Source organism: Delphinapterus leucas, chromosome 10, assembly GCF_059928025.1.
Source record: "Delphinapterus leucas isolate spDelLeu-1000000601 "Yukka" chromosome 10, BTC_Dleu_Yukka2, whole genome shotgun sequence".
Lineage (NCBI taxonomy): Eukaryota > Metazoa > Chordata > Mammalia > Artiodactyla > Monodontidae > Delphinapterus > Delphinapterus leucas.
In genome coordinates this window covers 20,918,004-20,938,661 of record NC_143138.1, presented here as the reverse complement: position 1 = coordinate 20,938,661, position 20,658 = coordinate 20,918,004, and the positions used below count along the sequence as shown (strand labels likewise).

Below are 20,658 nucleotides of genomic sequence, written 5' to 3'. Positions count from 1 at the left end.
TTCCACGTTGTTCGGTGGTATGCAAATTATGTGACAGCAGGTCTCCTTTTTAATTGGTTGCAAGCTTTTAGACCCTTTTAACCAATCAAACAGTGTAATTTACGATTCGGCTTCGAAGTATAATTGCTTCTCATTTGTTAAGAAAATTTGTACTTTCGTTTCGCTTCTTCTTCGCTAAGCACCTTGACTAGATTGATGAGATGTCGGGACGCGGAAAACAAGGTGGGAAGGCTCGTGCCAAGGCTAAGACCCGTTCTTCTCGGGCTGGGCTCCAGTTTCCTGTGGGCCGAGTGCACCGCCTGCTCCGCAAAGGCAACTACGCCGAGCGGGTCGGAGCCGGCGCGCCGGTGTACCTGGCGGCGGTGCTGGAGTACCTGACGGCCGAGATCTTGGAGCTGGCGGGCAACGCGGCGCGCGACAACAAGAAGACGCGTATCATTCCGCGTCATCTGCAGCTGGCCATCCGCAACGACGAGGAGCTCAACAAGCTGCTGGGCAAAGTCACAATCGCTCAGGGCGGCGTCCTGCCCAACATCCAGGCCGTGCTGCTGCCTAAGAAGACTGAGAGTCACCACAAGGCCAAGGGCAAGTAAACTGCAGTATTCAAATTCTTGATCTTTGAGGAATCAATCTTAACCAAAGGCTCTTTTCAGAGCCACCCACGTATTCATTAAAAGGGCTTACATTTTCCTTATTTAAGCAGGTTGTTGAAAATGATTCTCATCACATTTTGTCAACTTAGAAGATATATTTACACTCTTATGAAATGCAAACTAATCATACTCTTTAAAGTAATCAAAAAAGTACTCTTTAGCTAAGTAAAAATGATATAGAGAGACCTTGTATCACAAGTAATTAAGTCCATCAGTGCTGCAAGCCCTCAGTTGTTAACCCTCAGAAAAAGATAATGGTAGAATAATACTTGGTAAATGTTGAAAGTTTAGGTGCAAATCTAGTTGGTGACCTACAAGATCATTTAAACCACTCCTTTAGTACTATCTCATGTTGAAAGGAATTGTTTTGCATCCTAGTGGGACAAGTTGATCTCTAATTCATACTTGTTTTTAATAGCCAGTCTCAACTCTACTGAGCTGGGCCCTAATTAATTGTAAATACTGGGCCCCAGGGACAGCGTCCCTCCTTCCTGACCACCCCCTCGTTGGAGTGCGGAGGCCAGTCAGCCCCCAGCTCTGGGGGCTCAGCGTCCCCTCGGAAGTGACTGCGAGTCAAGCTCCCCACAGACCCCCGACCCCCTGGTCTCCCTCCCGCCAGGGCCGCTTCGTGCGCGGTGCCGGTCGACCCCTCCTCAGGGCGGAGGAGACCCGGGCCGACTCCGCTCCACTGACCTACCGCTGCCCGACTGGGACGTGGCCGAACAGCCGGACACAATGAGAAGCTGACAGTCTGCAACCCGGAAGAGGGTCCTCTCCAGAAGGCGATGATCCCGGCACCTAGATCTCAGACTTCCAGCCTCTATGACTGAGAAATACATTTTTGTTGTTTACAAGCCCCCACCCCGTCCCGTTTATGGTACTTTGTGACAACAGTCCAAACTGACTTAGCACTCTTTTTTTCAAGTACATTGAAGAATTTGTGGAGCCCATCCATTTTATGATACAATTTCCCAAATAACCAATATGCTCTCTATACACTCTGATTTGTCAACATTTGTATTTATCAAAATTGTTATAAAAAAAGCTTCCATATTTTTTCCTAATAAATTGTTTCCAATACAAAAAAAAAAAGAATACAATACTGCATAGCCTGGAGCTAGAATTTGTTTAGGCAGAGCTTAACAAAGGCTTCAGCATGACTTTACGGGACATACTTGTGTACCATTTACAAGTTTTGAGTTTTTCTTAACACCATTTTACACGAAGCTCAGTTGAAATTGTGAAACGTAGTGGGGTGCTTTTATGTGAGAATGTTATAGTTAGTGAAAAGTAAACATTTGTTAATATAATAGCAAGCATGAAATTAATCAGAGTTAATGGTTTTAGTGCATTCCGAAAATCTTCAAGAATTGAGGCCTGCGCAGGTTTGGGGTTGCTACCTGCCTCAGAAAGCAGAGGGTTTGTCTTCTGGGAGGACAAAGTCGTCCTCTCCTCTGATAAAACCTCTCACACAGCTGGCTTTGGCATCTTCCATGAAGAGGACTTCAGAGATTGAGGACTCATGCAGCTGGGCTTTCATTTGAGGTAGAGAGAGAAGACTGTGGTTATAACCAGACTGTCCAGAGTGGGGTGTAGTTACCTCCAGAACTTTTCACTGTTAACCCAGCCTGGGATTCATGGTAGTCATACAAGTAGATTCCTTAATAGTAAATAATAATAATAATAATAGTTTCCAAAAAGTTTTATTTCTTTCTCCTTTCCTCTCTCCCCTCCCTCTCTTTTTGAATATGGCCCTAAAGAACCCTCAGACATATGATCAGATCACAAGCTATATAGGTGTAAATTCTTTAGTTTTTGTAAAATCTGAAACTTACATATATCTTTAAAACACAATGCATCTTAATAGTAGGGATTCCTTTCTCCTCCTGTGGCCACAGCTCTTACCCCAAGCCAGAAAACTGACACTGGTGCATGATAGCTTGGAATGCAGTGCAAGGGCTCATCATAAGACTTAAGGGCAAGCCACGTTACGTCTTATGGGGAAGGTAGAGGAGGATGTATTCAGGGGGCTGGAGTTCTGCTTTCATATGATCTCTGGACCCCTAAACTGATGGTCCTCAATTCTATCAGACCCAGCACTCTTTTTCTATAACAAATACTGTAACTACCCCCTTTACTATCCTGAAATGAAATTCATATATAATATAATCTACCAAAACACGACTTACCTGTAATATAAAAGGGGAAATAAAAGGAAAGTATTTTGTTATTTTAAAAAATCTCTAAGAGTTTAAAAAGAGAAAACAAGAAATTGACGTAAAATTAGCCTTACATTTGAATGAGGGTATAAAAATCTCTTGGCCAATCACATCCAACACGCCTTTTCAAAAAGTTGATCAAAAGAAAGCCAGTTTCAGGTACCAAAGTTTAAAATTTTTATTCTGCAAACAAGATTAAGCATTGTAATAATTTGTGTTAAGTTCTGCGGAGAAAAGCCAAAGAACATTGTAAAGAAACAGCATAAGGAAGATAAAGGTGAGAAAGGGTTGAAAATAGCCATTCAAAGGGAGGCTGATGTCGGAGAGTGAACCTCGCTACCAATACCTTCACTGCGAGCCGCAAGGAACAAATGCCTTGTCCAATCAGAACGGAACTCTTTATATACACCAGTGGGAGGGGGGGCGGGAGGCAGGCTTTCATTTTTCCACCAGCTAGCTGCTTTCGGGAAATCTGTCATGGCTCGTACTAAGCAGACCGCTCGCAAGTCCACCGGCGGCAAAGCTCCGCGCAAGCAGCTGGCCACTAAGGCGGCGCGCAAGAGCGCGCCGGCCACGGGCGGCGTGAAGAAGCCGCACCGCTACCGGCCCGGCACGGTGGCCCTGCGCGAGATCCGCCGCTACCAGAAGTCCACGGAGCTGCTGATCCGCAAGCTGCCGTTCCAGCGCCTGGTGCGCGAGATCGCGCAGGACTTCAAGACCGACCTGCGCTTCCAGAGCTCGGCCGTGATGGCGCTGCAGGAGGCGTGCGAGGCCTACCTGGTGGGGCTCTTCGAGGACACCAACCTGTGTGCCATCCACGCCAAGCGCGTCACCATCATGCCCAAGGACATCCACTTGGCCCGCCGCATCCGCGGGGAGAGGGCGTAGATTTGTTTCTCCCGATTAAGTGCCAACCTCTGAAAAACCCAAAGACTCTTTTCAGGGCCAACCACCTTTTCTGTGAAAGATTCCTGTGCGCTGGGGACCTCCATTCCGAGCGAGGAAATAAAACCGCTCCTCCCAACCTCCGCCTCCGGCAAAAATGGTGTTACAAGTTCTTTAAGATTAATTGGGTGGCTCTGAAAAGAGCCTTTAAGGTACTCAAGTCTTTTTTTCTTACTTCTTTTTGGGGGCCGCCTTTTTTGGCTTGACCGCTTTAAGCTTGGCTACCTTGTGCTTATGAATTCTGGCCTTGGCTGGACTCTTGACTATCTTCGGTCTGGCTGTCTTCACCTTTTTCGGGCTCTTGACCACTTTCTTGGCCCCGGTGCCTGCTAATGGTTTCTTTGCCTTCGGGGTCTTCTTAGCGGTTTTTTTCGGACTGGCAGCGCCTGTGGCCTTCTTGGGCTTCTTTGCCCCAGTAGCCTTCTTGGGGTTGGTCGCGCTCGCTTTCTCGGCTTTGGGCTTGGCTTCCCCGGTGGCCGACTTCTTGTTGAGCTTGAAAGAGCCCGAGGCGCCAGTGCCCTTGGTCTGCACCAGGGTGCCCTTACTCACCAGGCTCTTGAGACCCAGCTTGATCCGACTGTTGTTCTTCTCCACGTCGTAGCCGCCAGCTGCCAGCGCCTTCTTGAGCGCAGCCAGGGACACGCCGCTGCGCTCCTTGGAATTGCTGACAGCCTTGATGATGAGCTCGGATACCGGGGGCCTGGACGCCTTGCGCTTCACGGCACCGGCAGACTTGCGAGCCTTCTTCTTCACAGGCGTCTTTTCCGCAGAAGTAACAGGAGGCGCAGCAGGTACGGTTTCAGACATGGTTGTTGGTGTAGATGCCTAACAGTAAAAAATTAAAGACTCAGAGTTGAGTACCCAGACCGAGAATGTGTGTGTTACATATACACACAGCGCCACTGCGCGCTGATTGGTTCCCAGCTGGCTTCCAGCTTGAAAGCAACCTAGTCTCAGTTCTGTCTCGGAGTTGTGTTTGTTACAGTTCAGGAAAGCAAAAAATTAAAAATCTCCTGTGGCCGAACCACACCAGTTATATTCTACAATGAACCGGGACAGCTCAAGCTTTGAGACCTTTACAGTTTCTTCTTCCAGTTTTTATCACTTTGGTCTCAGCCTTTTTCAAAATCCCCCGACACTCCTACAGATTCACAGGTCAGAGAGACAACTTTTTGAGTTTCGTTTAAAATATAAATTCTTCTCTTTATGTCTTCAATAGCTTGCTCTCAAGGGACGTTCTATACATTCTTGGCTTTTCATGCCTTCAACAACTGCTTGATTCTCATTGACATTTACCTGGAAAATCTGTTTCATATGAGGAGAAATAACACAGGTTCTTTCAGGATTTCTGTACAAGAACTGTAGTAAAGGCTGCTTGGAATAACAGCAATATCTGATAAGAAAAGTCATTATTTAGTTTGGAAAAGTTTTATCATAGCTTTTTGTGACTATTTAGAGGGTTAGTTAATTTGGGGGCTTTAAGCATTCAAAATTTATGTAGGAAAATAGCAAAAGCAATAATCAATGATCCTCTTGACCTGGTAGTTGGGCTTGTGTTGCACTAGCTGATGGCAGAGGAGGTCCAGGTACAGTCATAAAATAGAGTTGGACCGCTTTATGGGGCTTTAAAGATTCACTTATTTACATTGACTTTATTAGGAAGGATCAGTTATTAAAATGTTCACAAGCTCTTGGGTTCAGGGTTCTGTCATGCTTTGGAAGATAAACTTTGGCAAAGTATCCAAGTAAAAGAATTAAGGAATATACACACGCACAATACTCCCACACATACTTATATAGAATTCCCTTAAGAGAGGGAAATTGAAAAGCATTTATATTCATTACTACATTTCTTATTTAAGCAAGGATATAGGTTTATAGGAAACACATTATAGGTTATGCGTTATGTTCAGTAGGAAATAGATTGATGGTAGAAAGTGCTTTGATTTTCTTCTTCAGGCCTCAGACTGTTTGTCTTTAACATATGTTTATTTTGAAGCAGCCATGGACTTCTTTGTATTTCTGATAAACCTTATGAGTCCCTTCCCAGAATAATGCTTTTCAGTGCTTAAGATAATATACATAGGATTACAAAGGAAAACAGTTGTATTAAAATACCATTATCAAAAATCCAAATTGGTGAAGTATTAACATGTGCTTCTTTATTAATACATTAAATAACAAGATTACCCATATGACCAAGAATTACTACAGTTTAGAAGGTGTAATATATTTAAACAATATTAGAGATTGAGATATTGACGGCTGCAACTGCAACATGGTTATGAATATAGCACAGGTCCTGCCACTCACACTGTTTGTTGCCTGCATTCACAAGTGGAGGAAATGCTAAGGTTCACTTGGAGTATAAAGTAAAGACAAAGAGAGAGGTTTTGCTCAATACAAGTTTACAGATGCTCTGAATCCATCTATATAGCCCAGGTTAAGAACGCCATTCTGGAATTTGTTTCTGTGCAGTGTAAACTCATGGAACTGCTTTGATGAACTTGGGCCTCTTCACAGACCATGGAGAAAAAGCCAAAGCTATCCAAGTCAGCTGGAACTCAAGGGAATTAACCATAAATTAAATCTTTAGGTATTTATTATTTTGAGGAGTCCTCAAAAAGAAGGTTTTAGTAAATTAGATAATCACTTAGACTTTCACTTTAGAGGAGTGAATCTTGAGTGGAGGAGTTGGGAGCAGACATGACACTATAATATGTCATGATAAAAAATGCTGAGTGATTACTTATTTACAGATATTATTTTAAGCAATTTGGATTATCTCTTTTAAATTCAAGTGCTCTATAATTTACACTTTCTTATACATTTATCGATGAAAGGAAAAAAACTGAGTGTAAGCTGCCCAAGGTCACAAGTTAGTATGTAGAGAAGGCTGTCTCCAGAGCTTGACCGGACACTGTAATGCCACCTGGTTGCAGAAATAGAATGCAGTGACAGATACAATGCCAGATACAAACTGTCCACAATTAAATATATAATCAAACCATAAATCTTAGACTTACAGCAGAACAAGGTTTTTATCACTTTGGGATATACATATTTATAAATCTCCAATGTAGCGCTCAGTGATTTTTAACCTGACTTGACCTCTTAAACGTGTAACCTTCTTATATTTTTAGTTCCCTCTATGGGGTCATGCAGCCTGCATACCAAAGAGCTCTGCTTAGTTAACCAAACATAAAGGGACAAAACTAATGGAAGCTTAAACAATAAAGATATGATTTATTTAAAACCGTATTTAAAGTATTTTATAAGGGACAACAGCGTGTACTAACTGATTATTTCATATTTTGGAAAGACTGAAGAACAAGTATCAGGCTTCTTTGTGGAAAGTGTATGATCTGTTGCCCCACTTAACGGCTGCCCGTATTGTACGGATGCACAAACACACGTACCCATATATAGGAGCATTTATTAAATCCCAACTCCAGGATCCACTGTCGCTTCAGGCGCCCCTCATAGTTGCCACAGCTCTGAGCAAGGGACAAATAAGCGAAGGGTGGGAACTGAATGTGGTCACCGCCCCTGCTCTTGCAGTTTTCAAACAGGTCCGTCACATTACTATAAAACGCCTAAGTGGCGCTGTGGAGATCACTTCGCTGCGGGTGTGATTGCTGTACTTTCGTGATGTCTGGGCGTGGTAAAGGTGGAAAGGGGCTGGGGAAGGGTGGCGCCAAGCGCCACCGCAAAGTTCTGCGAGATAATATCCAGGGCATCACTAAGCCTGCTATCCGTCGCTTAGCCCGACGCGGTGGCGTCAAGCGTATCTCTGGTCTTATCTACGAGGAGACCCGTGGGGTGTTGAAAGTGTTTCTGGAGAACGTGATCCGGGACGCTGTAACCTACACTGAGCACGCCAAGCGCAAGACTGTCACCGCCATGGACGTGGTCTACGCGCTCAAGCGGCAGGGCCGCACTCTTTATGGCTTTGGCGGCTGAACTCCTGTTGGCCATCTCCCTGAGCCTACTAAAACCAAAGGCCCTTTTCAGGGCCACCTATTCTTTCACTCAAAAGAGTTTTGCGCTTTCTAATATTTTGTTAAGATGTTTAGGTCAAGTACTGTTTACAATCTGTAAATTTAAGTTGATTTTATCTGATTTTTTTTTTGTATGTTTCAGGTAGGTCGCTAAAGCTGGTCCATAACCTCAGGTCGAACTGTATATTCAATGTATTTAGTGTGCTTATAGCTAGGAGACCAACAGGACAGTAAACTGCAGATGACATTTTGCACAACTGTCAGTGAAAAAAGGTGGAGAACATCACAGAAGAGGTAAGAGGTAAACCCTGATGCTAGGAAAATGGAACGTAGACACTTCTGTGGGCTGGAGACATTAAAACAGTCTGCCTTCTTGGATATCACATGATAAATGGTGGAGGAGAAAGGGGGATGATCAATCAACATAAAATATGTCGAAGGCAGTCAAGTTCTACCAGAGAAACAATAAGAGTACTTGGAAATTAACATTGTGAATCAACTATACTTAAGTAAAATAAAAGAGTACTTGGCGTTTCTTATTTAAAAGTGGAATGGAGACAGGACAACTTGTCTCTGCTTCTCTGAGCTGTCTTCCCATGTCCAAAGCTACTGGTTTCTCAATCCAAAATAAGCTTTTATTAAGGTTGATATAAATGCTTGATATAAATATACAGGTTTATGTTTACCAACTTATGTTGATTCTTTATCTTGAATATTCTTAGACTTGATTACAAGCACATTTACCTTAAATTATAGATGAGAGTTGCATAACATGTATCCTGACAAAAAGTGCTGGACTGGGCCTTCAAATCCAGGTCTTCCTGAGTCAAATCCCACCTTGTTCTCTACACATCAGGAAATAAGGCAAAATGAGCAGTTCTCAAGTGGGTTACCCATTTCCTTTTCTTACCTACTGTAAACTTTCTACAGTCTCTCAGGATTGTCAGCATGCCACTGTATTCTTTGGTGTCCTCAGAATGGTCTTTATTCTGTGAAAACATCTTGGTTTATTGTGATACAACTGGTATTTCTTTCCAGTGAAAGTGGTTCACTGTATTATAATAAGGTATAGCTGGACAGGTGGCTCCCTAGTGTGAGATAACATTGCTGGCTTGTCCGGGAGCAGACGGGAGTATGTGACTAAGTGCTCCTTTTGGAGTGTAAGTAGAAGACACTCCCAGGCTTTAAAACCTTTCCTCTTCCTGCCAGCTATGAAGGTGCTGATCTTGTTTGACCCAGCAGAGACCATCAGGCTCTAGGGGTGGCAGAACAATGACTTGTAAGGAACAAGAGTTCCTGATTGATCAGGAGGGGCAGAGCTGCCTCACAGAGCTGGACTAATCATGGTGTATCTGTTCCATGAACAAGACTGTCTTTAAGCTAACTTATTTTTGAGTCTCTGTTACAGCAACTTAACTTTATCATACCAAATACGGTTTTCTCAACTTATTTACCAGTATGACTGTCCTTCCATTGGCCAGAAAGCTCTTTCAAAGAAAGCTAATGCCAAGTGAGCCTCTCTCCTTGACATCTCTTCCACTGTGTTCCATGCTAGACAGAACACAGAATAGGGGCTCATTACATGTTAGAGACGGGTGGGCGGGCTATCCATATGTCTTAAGCAGTTGTAATCTGGATATTTCAGAGTACTGTTTCCCCGAGGAGAGTAGTTCTTAACAACATGTGGATCAGAAGCTCCTTTGAGAAACTGGTAAAAAGTACACATATTGGACATAGATAGATATTTCATGGGGCTCATAAAAGGAATTCCCAGAGCTCCATGGATTCCTGTCAACAGCTTGGAGTCTAGGATTTTAGAGTCTGAGGTGTAAAGATCCAAAATTTAAGGCTAGAGAGGAAAGGGCAGACAAAATGCATAAAGAACACATTGAAAAAGAGTAAATTTGTCACCATTTATTCACTATGTGCAATAGACCTATATATTCTCGAGAAGTTAGATCAGGTCTTAACACTTCATAACTCAGAATGCAAGATAGCCCATTTGGAAAAATTTTGATTCTCAGAGGCCTGAAGGCCCAAAATGACTGTATCTCATGAGATTTAAAAGTAAATTAAAACAGTGGGGTGTTTATTTTTTAGCCTGATTAAGGAGGAAGTCCATGAATTTCTTCTTAAGGCCCATTGAGCTTGTCTTCCATTGCTAGTCTTGATAAATATATTCAACAGGGTCTATGTCATTGAATAAATCATTTATTAAGTTTACAAGAAACATTCCCAATACCCCTTTTCAGAGATAAAAAGGAGCTGGAAAGCTTGTACAGAGGGATGCTTATTCTTTGTCTCTGTGTCTTAACCAACCGCTCTATGCCTCTGTTTCCTCATAAATGGAGATAACAGTAGTTCCTATCTTACATGTTTGGGGGTGAATAACATTAAATATTTGTTAAGCATTTTGGCCAGTGCATGGCACATGGTTAATGCTCCATGTTTGGGCTATTATTATTGCTATTATAAGCATTCTTATTTCTCATGACATTTCTCAGAGGTCCAGAGAAAAAGAAAGTGGCATTTTGAACCATGAAGACATACACTTGAAGTCTTGAATTACCATTTTCTATCTTTGTGGTCTGTGGTAAATTACTAACCACTGTTCCCTTATCTGTAATGTAGGCGTGAGGACTGTAATGTTTCGTGAGGACTGAGTGAAAACATAGGATTATGTGTTTATGCATATGTTTAACAAATATAGTTTACATATATTCTTAAGAAGTTGCAAGTGCATTAATGGAAGTTCTTTTGGATGTAAACATAAAAAAAAAACAATTCCAGATTATTTAAACAAAAAAAAATTCTCTTGAAAGTTAAGTTTGCTGACCACACTTAAGCAATTAGTGAATACTCGGTCCTATCTTTTTCTTCAGTTACTTTTCCTAATTTCTAGGAAAACAAATCTGATTGATCCAGCTGGGCAGATGCCTGCATCGATCAAATATGATGGCCCAAGACAGAGGGTAAAAACATAATGGCCACACATGGCGCTCAGCCCTGAGTGGAGCTGTTCCTAGGAAAGAAGTAATAATTGAGTACTGAAGTTGTCCCAGATGGTGTCTGGGCCGCCCTTCAGTCCCATAACCCGAGTTCCCAGGGATCTCTATTAACTATATCCAAAGCTCATGTTTGTTCTTAGCCTTCTAGACATCACACCAACTTGGTCATGTCCTCCTTGGTGAAATACATTATTTTCTTGACTTTTTTGACTCCGCTCTCCTGATTTTCTCCCAAACTCACTTGTCACTCTTTAGAATCTTTTGCTGTCTCTTTTTCTCTAAAGTTTGGAATGCCTCCAGGATAAACTCACTTCTTTATTCTTCATCCATGGGTAATCTCCAATCTCATGCCATGCTGACATTAAAATATCTATTTCCAAAATTTTCAAAAATTTCTATGTCCAGTCCCCATTTGCCTTTGAATTCCAAACTCACATATACAACTACTCACTTGATATCTACAATGGAGTTGCTAAGGGGATTTAAAAATTGTCATGTTCCAGTCTCAGAAAACTCATCCTCTCCTAGAATTCTTGATTATCCAAGAACTTTATTAGCACTGCAGGGCAGTAGATAAGCACAGAACCTCTGGAGCCACACTGCCTTGGGTCTAACACCAGCCCCACACTTTGCTCAATTAAAAGGAGAGAAAAGTTGCATCTAGATAATGTGTATGTTGAGCAGATGAAGTGAGTTTATGTTTCTAAAGAGCTTGGCATAGTTTCCTAAACATATAAAGGGCTCAACAAATGTTAGCTACTTGATTCTTCACCCATAAAACCTAACTCTTCAATAAATCCTTTTGACTTTCTCCTCCTAAATCTAATAATTTCACCAGAATTATTGCAATAAGCCTTCAATTTTATTCCCTGCTTCTTTCTACTTTTAATCCCATAAAATTCATTCTCCCCATAGTGGCTAGAGTTATTAAAAATTCTAAGAGTTTCCCATGACACAATAAGAATCTGGGTGCCTTCTTTTGGCCTATAAGGTCCAACATGTTCAAGTACCTGTTTAATCCCCAGCCTCATTTTTACCCCTTTACCTTACTAATCTCCTAGCATACAGACCTTATACTCCTTGAGCACAAACTCCTCCCTGCCTTGGCCTGGAACTTTTATTCCCTGGGTTGTGGGTTCCCTTATCTAAAGCATCACGTAGTTACTATCACAGCACGTGGTTTTATTTCAAATAATTTCACAGGCCTCAGAACTTCTATTTGAAATATCTTGCTGAGTTATCAACGTGTTGATTATCTCTCTCCTCCCATTTGGATATCAGCCCCAGAAGATCAGCCTGTCTGTCTCACCGCTGTAACTAAGGCCTCTCACAGAGGAAATCCAATCAATATTTGACAAAATACTGAATGGAATCGCTTCTCTACTGCCATTAGAGACACCTTCCTAACACTGGAGCCAATTATGTCAGTCCCTGCTCAGAAGCTTTCTATAAATTTTTGTCATCTCCAAAATAAATTTAAACTTCATTGTTTGACATCTACACCCTTCACCTTCTTCTATCATACACTTATCTTTGCCACCAGGAATCTCATGTGGGCAGGGGCTTTGGTAGCTTGTTCTTCGCCATATATTAGATGTTCTCAAAGCCTCCTACCAAATAAGCAGCACTGTATCTGCTGGGCACTTTTTAGTATGCCGAGTTCTCAGATCTCCCCCAGAGCTAATGAAACAGAAACTTGGGAATGGGACCAGCAATCTGTCCTTTAACAAGCCCTCTGGGTGATTCTGATGCACACTCAACTGCTTTATGTCCTCAGTACCTAATTTAGTGCTTGGCAGTTGAATATGAATGAACTTGGTGGATGCTCCTTCTGTCTGTCTAGAAGGCCCTTACATCAGGCAGTGCAAGTGCCTTGCCAAAAGTCATTTGCCCTCTTCCTTTCTAATATAGACTCAATTTTGTTGAGGTGTCCCTTTCCTCCCTGTCTTGTGCTCCAGGGAAGGCAGAGTCCCTCTCTTAGCCTCAGGAATGGGGTTCTGATTCAACCACATCAATCCTAAGGGTCCCATGTCCCCTTAGTAATGATTAATTTGGGGGGCTGGGTATACATCCAGTTGTTTGTGACTGTGAGAGCCTTTAACAATGGAGGCCAGCTTCCCCAAGGATATAATAATGATTAAGCTGAAATTGAAGTTGTTGATCAATAAATGTGTGTGTGCTGGGGATGGATGTGGAATCAGGGGCATTTCAGACAGAGAAAAACAGCAAAGCCCTGGAAAAAAAACCAAACAACCAAAAAACAATGAAGAAACACAAAACAAAAGGGAGAAAAAGAATCCTCTGAGGTTGGGTTGGAGAGTTAGGTGAGGGCCAGACTTTTCAGGGCTTGGGGCCATAGCACAGATTTTTGATTTTTGTGAGGTGGGTGATTATCCAAAGGCTGTGAGCAGGTAAAAAACAAAAAGCCCTCACGGTGACTCTGGAATGGAAACTAAATACCCTATGAACAGAGGAGTTTCAGAATTACCTCAGACTAAAGTCAAGGTGATCAGAAACAGTCGAATCGTAATTCAGTAACCTGAAAATAAAGACTTGTTTGTATCTTCGTGCTTATTTTATTATTTACCTTTTTGAGACAATAAAATGGAGACCAGATAGACTGGCCCTGGAGGCTGGCTATGAGTGTTTCTCAAGGACACTGATAGCAATGCTTGGGTGGATTTGGCATTTCCATTTATGGGTGAAGTGCCCTCAACTGAACCTTTTTCACCTGACTTCCTGAAGGACACCTCTACCTTGCAGTTTCTGGAGAAATGAGGGAAGAGCCCTGCTCTTTATTTCCCGGGGTTTAATCTCTTGGGCACTATGCGATCACAAACCGTAGGCTTCCAAACCTTAGTGTTCAGCTCACAACATTAAAAAGCATCTCTACTTCCACAGTTCTTCCTCTCTGCGTTCTGAGCCGACCCTGGGTCCCTCTCTTCTTCCTTGCCAGGATCCCTCCACAGTTTCTGAACCGAGCAGAGGGAGGAGATATGGAGGCAGGATAGGGCGATGGGCTCAGAAGGGAGCTCACCAGGGACAGAAAAGGACAGATTGGAGGCGGCAGAGCCAATCTTTATATTATGTGGCTACTCTAGTGTGAAGACAGGCGGCTGAATACAGAATTCTGTGAATTTTACAGGTCTAGTTTGTAAAACGAGTCAGGAGAGTGGGGAGAAGACTGCATTCTTCAAACAAAAATCTAATGACCAGGAAAGAGATAAAAGAAAATAAAAAGTTTGTAACTATTTTCCCCTTACTGGAGAGCTGCAGCCACCCAACATAATATGCTTGTAAAGAATCTTAGATAAAATGTTCAGCCAGGACTTGAAAGCCCTAGGCAAAGGGCTGGGGGTGAGGGAGTGTGAGGAAAAGGAATTAGATCCACACAAATGAACCTAGGCGGAAGACCCTCCAAAGTCATACTAAGAAAGTTCCGGTTTTAGACGGTGGGATTTTCAAACATAACTGTGGTCTCCTGGACGTTACAGCCTGACGCTTTACATAAAACCAAGACCAGAGCTTCACAAAGCACCGATTCCAGCCCAGAGAGCACCCTGTACAAATTTTATAAAGGTGACCTAGAGCTCCAAGGATTGGGGTTAGCACTAAGTGGTTTCAGTGCACGTTCGCTTTAGCCGTTGGGAACCCTCGTACGCGGAACAGTTGTCAGAAACCATATACAGTAGATTTGCCACCCGAGGATCTCTTGCTTTTTAAGTACTTTGCTAAGCGTTACCCCTGACACTAATTTAAATCCCAGAGTTCACGAAACCGCACAAGCTAGTGCGCAGCTCTGATTGTGAAAACGTGAAATGGCTCTGAAAAGTGGCTATAAACATTTACTTGGAGCTGGTATACTTGGTGACAGCCTTGGTACCCCCGGACACACCGTGCTTGGCCAGCTCTCCGGGCAGCAGCAGGCGCACGGCCGTCTGGATCTCTCTGGAAGTGATGGTCGAGCGCTTGTTGTAATGCGCCAGGCGCGACGCTTCTCCCGCGATGCGCTCCAAGATGTCACTGACGAACGAGTTCATGATACCCATGGCCTTGCACCAGATGCCGGGGTCCGGGTGGCCCTGATTCAGCACCTTGTACACGTACACGGAGTAGCTCTCCTTACGGCTACACTTGTGCTTCTTCCCATCTCTTTCCTGGGCCTTGGTCACCGCCTTCTTGGAGCCCTTCTTTGGGGCCAGAGACTTCACTAGTTCAGGCATTGTACCGTCGATGTCTTCTGAAAGAACAGAAAACGGTGTCCGTTCCACCGGATCCTGCTTATCTGTAGACAACGTTATGCAAATGAAGACTTAGTTATGCAATCGCTGATTCGTTCGTCTTGAGGTCTGCACGCAAATAAATCATTCCAGATATACTGTCTCACTGGTCATATCCTGAGACAGTTTTCCAGCAATCAGGCCACCTTCTTTAATCTAGTTAACCTATTTTATAATCAGTTCTGATTCGTTTATAACAATTCAGATTAGTTTGTTAATTTTAAAAACTAGAAGTAACTCTCTCCAGTGTTTTGAAATATCAAGGAGGCAAAGCTCGTGGCAAGGTTAGTCTCTGATTTGCAAGGCCCGTTTACGTAAGCTCCTGGAAAAGCTGTATCTTTACATTTGAATCCAGTGAGAGGGAAAGGAAGAACTGAGAAAAAATAGGCGGTGATCCAGACAATTCCGAGTACAGTGTTTCCCACTGTACAGAAAATGCAGAAATACAGCGTAAAAACAAAGGGCAGGGAAATAAAATTACATCACTTGAAGGGAGATAAGAAAGAAAAGAATTTCGTAGCCTATATGGCTATAAACCTTCGAATTGGAAAGGAGCAAATCACATCCAGTTTAGCCACAAAGGAGGGTCAGAAATAGTTCTTCAGTCTAACTAGTGAAATGATAAAACAAACAAAACCCCCAAAAACTTACTAAAAATTAAGAATCCGGTGTTTAACACATTTATTTTAAATTTATTATTATTATTACCATCACCATCATCATCTTCGTCTGAAACCGGCTTCTTAGTTAGTCCTTTCAGTACCATCTTTCCTTTCTGCAGAGAGGTGTCCTCCCTGAATTTGACATTTTTTCCTGACATTCCTCAGGCTCCCCAACCTTCCGCCCCCCCGCCCCCCCCCCCGCCCCTACCGTGTTTCGGTGAAAGCTTCCTGAAATTAGTAACCTAGGTTCATAGCGCCTCCTAGTGACTTGTGAAGGCAAACATAAACCACTTCAGGAAGGAAGCTTCGTGAACCCAAGTTCTCTAGATATACTGTACACAGATTGATTGTGATTTATTTATTCAGTAATTATTTAGCATCTGTTACGTGCCAGGCATTCTACCAGGAACTTGGAATGTCCAAATATAAGCTTATAGTAAATGTTGTCAAATCAAAGAAAACAGACACTGTGGAGGGTCAGGCATCCAAACAAAGAAGAGCCTTAGATTGCCTCTCTTTCCCTCGGGCAGTGAATTTCAGATACTGAAATTACCAGAGACTATAAAATAACTATTTACTGGAAGTTTGAAGAAATAAAAATGTAATAATACAATCAAGGAACAAGGGACCATCAAAACCAGGCTAAATTAAAAAAAATAATAAAATAGAACTAGAAATAAAAAAGAGCGATATTTCATAATGATAAAATAAAAATCCACTGATAAGATGTAACATTCAGGACCTTATATGCACCTGACCACACAACCACTAACTATATAAGCAACAACTGGAAGAATTAGCAAGAGAACTTCAAGTTTACAGCTGTAGGGCAAGCTTTCCTATACTACTCTTATAAATTCACATAACAAGCAAAGAAAAACAGGTATGGTTATAGAAGATTTGGACAACACAATGAACAAACTTGATCTATCTGTGATTCCTGCACTTAACACAAAGAGATTGTCCAATTTTTAAAAGCACACATTTAATAATTTCAAAAATTCATCACCGAGTTTAGAAAAAGTCACAATGGATACAAAAAAAACAGTTTCATATATACGGCACTCTTTTATCAGCTAATTAAAGAGCAATAGAAAATATATTTTTAAGGTAGTAAAAATAAAACAATCTTCCCATATGCTTGGAAACTAAAAGTGCACTTCTAAATACCATGGATTAGAATATCATCAGGGAAATTATGTAATATTATGAGATAAATAAGAATGAGAATAATACATATAAAATTTGTTGGATGTATCTGAAGCTGTACTAAAAGGGAAATATATAATATTATATACATATATTAAGGAACAAGAAACACTAAAGATATGCAAACCAGATGTTCAACAAAAAAAGCTAAAAAAAGAACAGGAAAATAAATCAAAGTAGAAAGAATCAGCCTTAGAATTCTTAGAATGTGTTGTACTGTTGTGAATGATGTTCTATTTCAATTCCAGATAGGTCATTGCTAATATATAGAAAGGTCATGAATTTTTATGTGGTGCACATATTTACTAACCCTCTTGAGCTCTTATTAGATCTCATTGTTTATAGATTCTCATGGATTTTCACACTGACATATTATTTTAAATATGTCAACCCTGACCTGAAATTTAAAAAAAAAAAATTAAAGAAAAAAATGGAGATAATCCATAAACCACAAGCTTGTTCTTTGAAAAACCTTACAACAATAGACAAACATCTAGAAAAACTAATGAGGAAAAAAGAGAGTGTGTGTGTGAATAAATCATAGGAATAGAAAAGGGAAAGTAGCTACCAAAAAAGAGATATAAAGAACCACAAGAATGCTATGAATAACTTTTACAAAAAATTAAACTTAACAGAAAAGGATAATTTTCAAGAAAAAAATTAAGTAACGGGTTGAATAAACAAGTTATGATTATGGAAATATGACAGGCAGTTAAAAAAAAACTCTCCTGTACTCTTCAATCTAAATGATATCAAGCATAACTGGGTTTTACAGGTATTAATGAATTTAAGTAATTGATAATCCCTATTTTACAGAAGCCATTTCAATAGAAAAATAGCTCTCCTTTTTTTTCTTTTGCAATTGTGTACACTTACCTAAACTGGACAGGAACAACACAGGCCTAAAACAAAGGGAGAAAGGAAGAGAGAGACAAGAGAAAATTATAGTCTCACTTTACTCATGAAATTCATGTTTTTTTTTAAAAAAGCTCTATTTGAAATGCAAGCAAATGGAAACCAAGAGACCATATTATTAAAAAAAAATATTATATCTTATAGGGTTTATTCCAAGGATGGAGGAAAAGTTTAACATCAAATCTGCCAGTGTAAGAAATTAATAGAGAAAAACTGTTATCATTTGCATAGATACTGGGAAAATATTTGTTAGAATATGACACTCTGCCTTTATAAACATTTTTACCAAACTAGAAGAATAAGGAGTAGCTACTTACTTCATAAGGAGTAGCTACAGTGAGCACAACATTTAATAGTGTAATTTTAGAATGATTCCCAAAGAGTCAAAAGAAAGACAAAAGTTTGGTGGTACTACTCCTATTCAATATGGCACCAAGGGTCTGGCCAATACCATGAGACAAGTACAAGTAAGAAGGGTAAGGATGCAACAAGAAAAGATGTTATCTTTATTGTCTGACAATAATAAGTCATTATAAAAATTCATGAAAATCTATGAACAAACAATTAGACCTTACAGAGCTTAAGAGCGTTGGTTGCTACATGAGCACCACATAAAAATTCATGGCCTTTCTGGAACTGAAACAGAAAAACCAGAAATCATTTACAACAGAACAACACTTTCTAAGGGTTCTAAGTCCAGGAAAAAATATTCCACATCTGTATGAATAAAACTATGAAATGCGATTTGAGGATACAAAACAAGATTCACTCAAATTAAGAGATATACACTACACTATGTTTGTTTTGTGATGACTCAATATGCTAAAATGTTCATAAACTCAAAAATAAGCTAAAAATTCAATGTTATGCCACAAAACAGCACTGTATTTTTGGTAAAGCACTGTAAAATTCATGTTAATGAGCAAAAATAGTGAAGATGATTCTCCGAAACAAAATAAAACAAATGAAAAAGAAAAGAAAGAAAAAAGAAATAGTGGGGCAGGGAACCTAAGAGAGGCTAGGATCATCAGACCTTGAGCTGTCAGAAACTATATTAAGCATTTGTTCAAATCTTTGTAGGCAAAGGCAAGAAGAGGGCTCAAAGTAGCCTGGCTAGTTTGCTTTAAATTTTACCTGCTATGATTGATTCGGATTGCTTAGAGTTACCAAGAGATAATGTCTCTAGTGCAATGGTTTAGAGCAGGGACCCTGGAGCTAAGCTGCTTGGGTCAGAATCCCCTTTGCCATTTATTAATTAGATGACATTGGATAAATTATTTTAAGCTCTAAGTGACTCAGTCTATCTGGGTAAAATTGGGATAACAATAGTTCATAGGTGTGTTACGAGTATTAAAGGAGTGAACATCTGGAAAGCACTTGAAAATGTGTCTAGGTGTATGCCAAAAGAAAAAAAAATTTTAAGTAAATAACTGGGAGATGGTTGTGTGCAAACTGCACCCAGGGCTGCATTATGTTTTGCGGGCCCTATGCACTTTTGCCTTCCTGGGCCCTCTCCTCCGTAAAAATTATAAGAAAAATAATAACATTATTAAAATTATATAAACACTAAAATATTAGTATTACACAGAACGTTTTCATCGACCTAAAAGTTCATTTTTAATTCTGACTTTAGAAGAAATTAAAATATTTTCGTGAGCCTCTAAAAGTACTGTGGGCCGTAGGGTCTGTGTCTACCGTAGCCTAATAAATGTAGGCCCCTCGTGCATCTCAAGATGAAATTTAAAACATATAGTTATTCAAGTGGGAAGTAATAATAATTCACACACACATACATATACACGCACTTAATCCTCACACAAAGTGCCCTAGAAATGTGTTGATAATAAATAGGGGTGGTGCAAGGAAGGTGTCCTGGGGATTAGTTATGAGGGAAAGCGTCAGCTCAGAAAAAGTCGAGAGAGGACAAAAAAACTACCGGAGGGCTGCTGCCCTGTTTCTCAGTCTTCAAACTGCTCGGTTCCCCGTTTTAATCTGCGCATGTCCTCATGGACTGTTGGGACTCCCCAGTATCCAGCGGCGAAAAGCTGGGTTGGCAAAGCCTGCGCATCAGCAGGTGGCTGCCACGCGAAATCTCGCGCGCGTAAGCGGCTGGCGGAAGCCTGCAGCTTACTGGAGACCCCCCGGGGCGGCGGGGAGGTGGGGGGAGCCGAAGTGACGTAACGTGGCGTATGCGTAACGTGGAGCTCTGGGAGAAGCCGCGGAACGTGAGGTTGGGTGAGACGATCCAATGAGGGAGCCGGCGTGGAGCGGCGAGGCGGGACGGCCCTTGGACAGACCCTGCGTGGGTGGGCGTGGCTACGGGCGGGAGCCGACAGAGGCCGGGCGTGGAACGCAACGTTATTCTTTCCACCCTTGCGTGGCTGTACCGGAAGGAGGTGCCAATTTTCAGGACTTGACACTTCCAGTTTAAACCTCAAGGTGATTTTTCAGCTTTGTGCGGCTGTTTGATAGTATCATTTCAGGGACATCCCAAGTCGTAATTTAAAGCACAGTTCTCTAGGTGTGATCCCCGACCAGCAGCATCAGCACCACCTTGATAATTTAGAAATGCAAATTACTGGATCCTACTCCAGGTCTAGTGAAACAGAAACTGTGAGGTGGGGCCCAGCAATCTGTTTTTAAAAATCCCTCAAGGGAATTCCCTGGCAGTCCAATGGTTAGAGCTTCGAGCTTTCACTGCCGAGGGCGCGCGTTCAGTCCCTGATTGGGGAACTAAGATCCCGCAAGCCGCGAGGCGCGGCCAAA

At 41.5% G+C, this 20,658-nt stretch overlaps 5 protein-coding genes across 6 annotated transcripts; 3 read left to right on the top strand and 2 right to left on the bottom strand.

Moving 5' to 3' along the window:
• The first annotated feature begins 88 nt into the window (after nucleotides 1-88).
• LOC111168514 (histone H2A type 1) lies at nucleotides 89-3,287 on the top strand. Its single transcript, XM_089918446.1, has one exon. The coding sequence runs from the start codon at nucleotides 201-203 to the stop codon at nucleotides 591-593; it is 393 nt and encodes a 130-aa protein (XP_089774572.1). The 5' UTR covers nucleotides 89-200; the 3' UTR covers nucleotides 594-3,287.
• LOC111168508 (histone H1.3-like) lies at nucleotides 224-4,931 on the bottom strand. The gene has a single exon (XM_089918442.1). The coding sequence runs from the start codon at nucleotides 4,622-4,624 to the stop codon at nucleotides 3,989-3,991; it is 636 nt and encodes a 211-aa protein (XP_089774568.1). The 5' UTR covers nucleotides 4,625-4,931; the 3' UTR covers nucleotides 224-3,988.
• On the top strand, nucleotides 3,298-6,388 carry LOC111168516 (histone H3.1-like). Its single transcript, XM_089918445.1, has one exon. It carries the CDS (start codon nucleotides 3,350-3,352, stop codon nucleotides 3,758-3,760), a length of 411 nt encoding a protein of 136 aa, XP_089774571.1. The 5' UTR covers nucleotides 3,298-3,349; the 3' UTR covers nucleotides 3,761-6,388.
• Nucleotides 6,389-7,362: 974 nt separating this feature from the next.
• Nucleotides 7,363-7,855, top strand: LOC111168534 (histone H4). The gene has a single exon (XM_022562287.3). The coding sequence runs from the start codon at nucleotides 7,469-7,471 to the stop codon at nucleotides 7,778-7,780; it is 312 nt and encodes a 103-aa protein (XP_022417995.1). The 5' UTR covers nucleotides 7,363-7,468; the 3' UTR covers nucleotides 7,781-7,855.
• A 1,499-nt stretch (nucleotides 7,856-9,354) lies between these two features.
• LOC111168544 (histone H2B type 1-L-like) lies at nucleotides 9,355-20,491 on the bottom strand. Of its 2 annotated transcripts, XM_089918449.1 has the most exons (3): nucleotides 19,829-20,491; nucleotides 17,854-17,879; nucleotides 9,357-15,111 (listed from the first exon to the last, which is right to left on the bottom strand). In XM_089918449.1, exon 3 carries the CDS (start codon nucleotides 15,047-15,049, stop codon nucleotides 14,672-14,674), a length of 378 nt encoding a protein of 125 aa, XP_089774575.1. In that variant the 5' UTR covers nucleotides 15,050-15,111; nucleotides 17,854-17,879; nucleotides 19,829-20,491; the 3' UTR covers nucleotides 9,357-14,671. The 2 variants fall into 2 exon arrangements, with proteins under 2 accessions (XP_089774577.1, XP_089774575.1); XM_089918451.1 differs by having other exon boundaries at nucleotides 9,355-15,111; nucleotides 17,854-20,491.
• Between the last annotated feature and the right edge of the window lie 167 nt (nucleotides 20,492-20,658).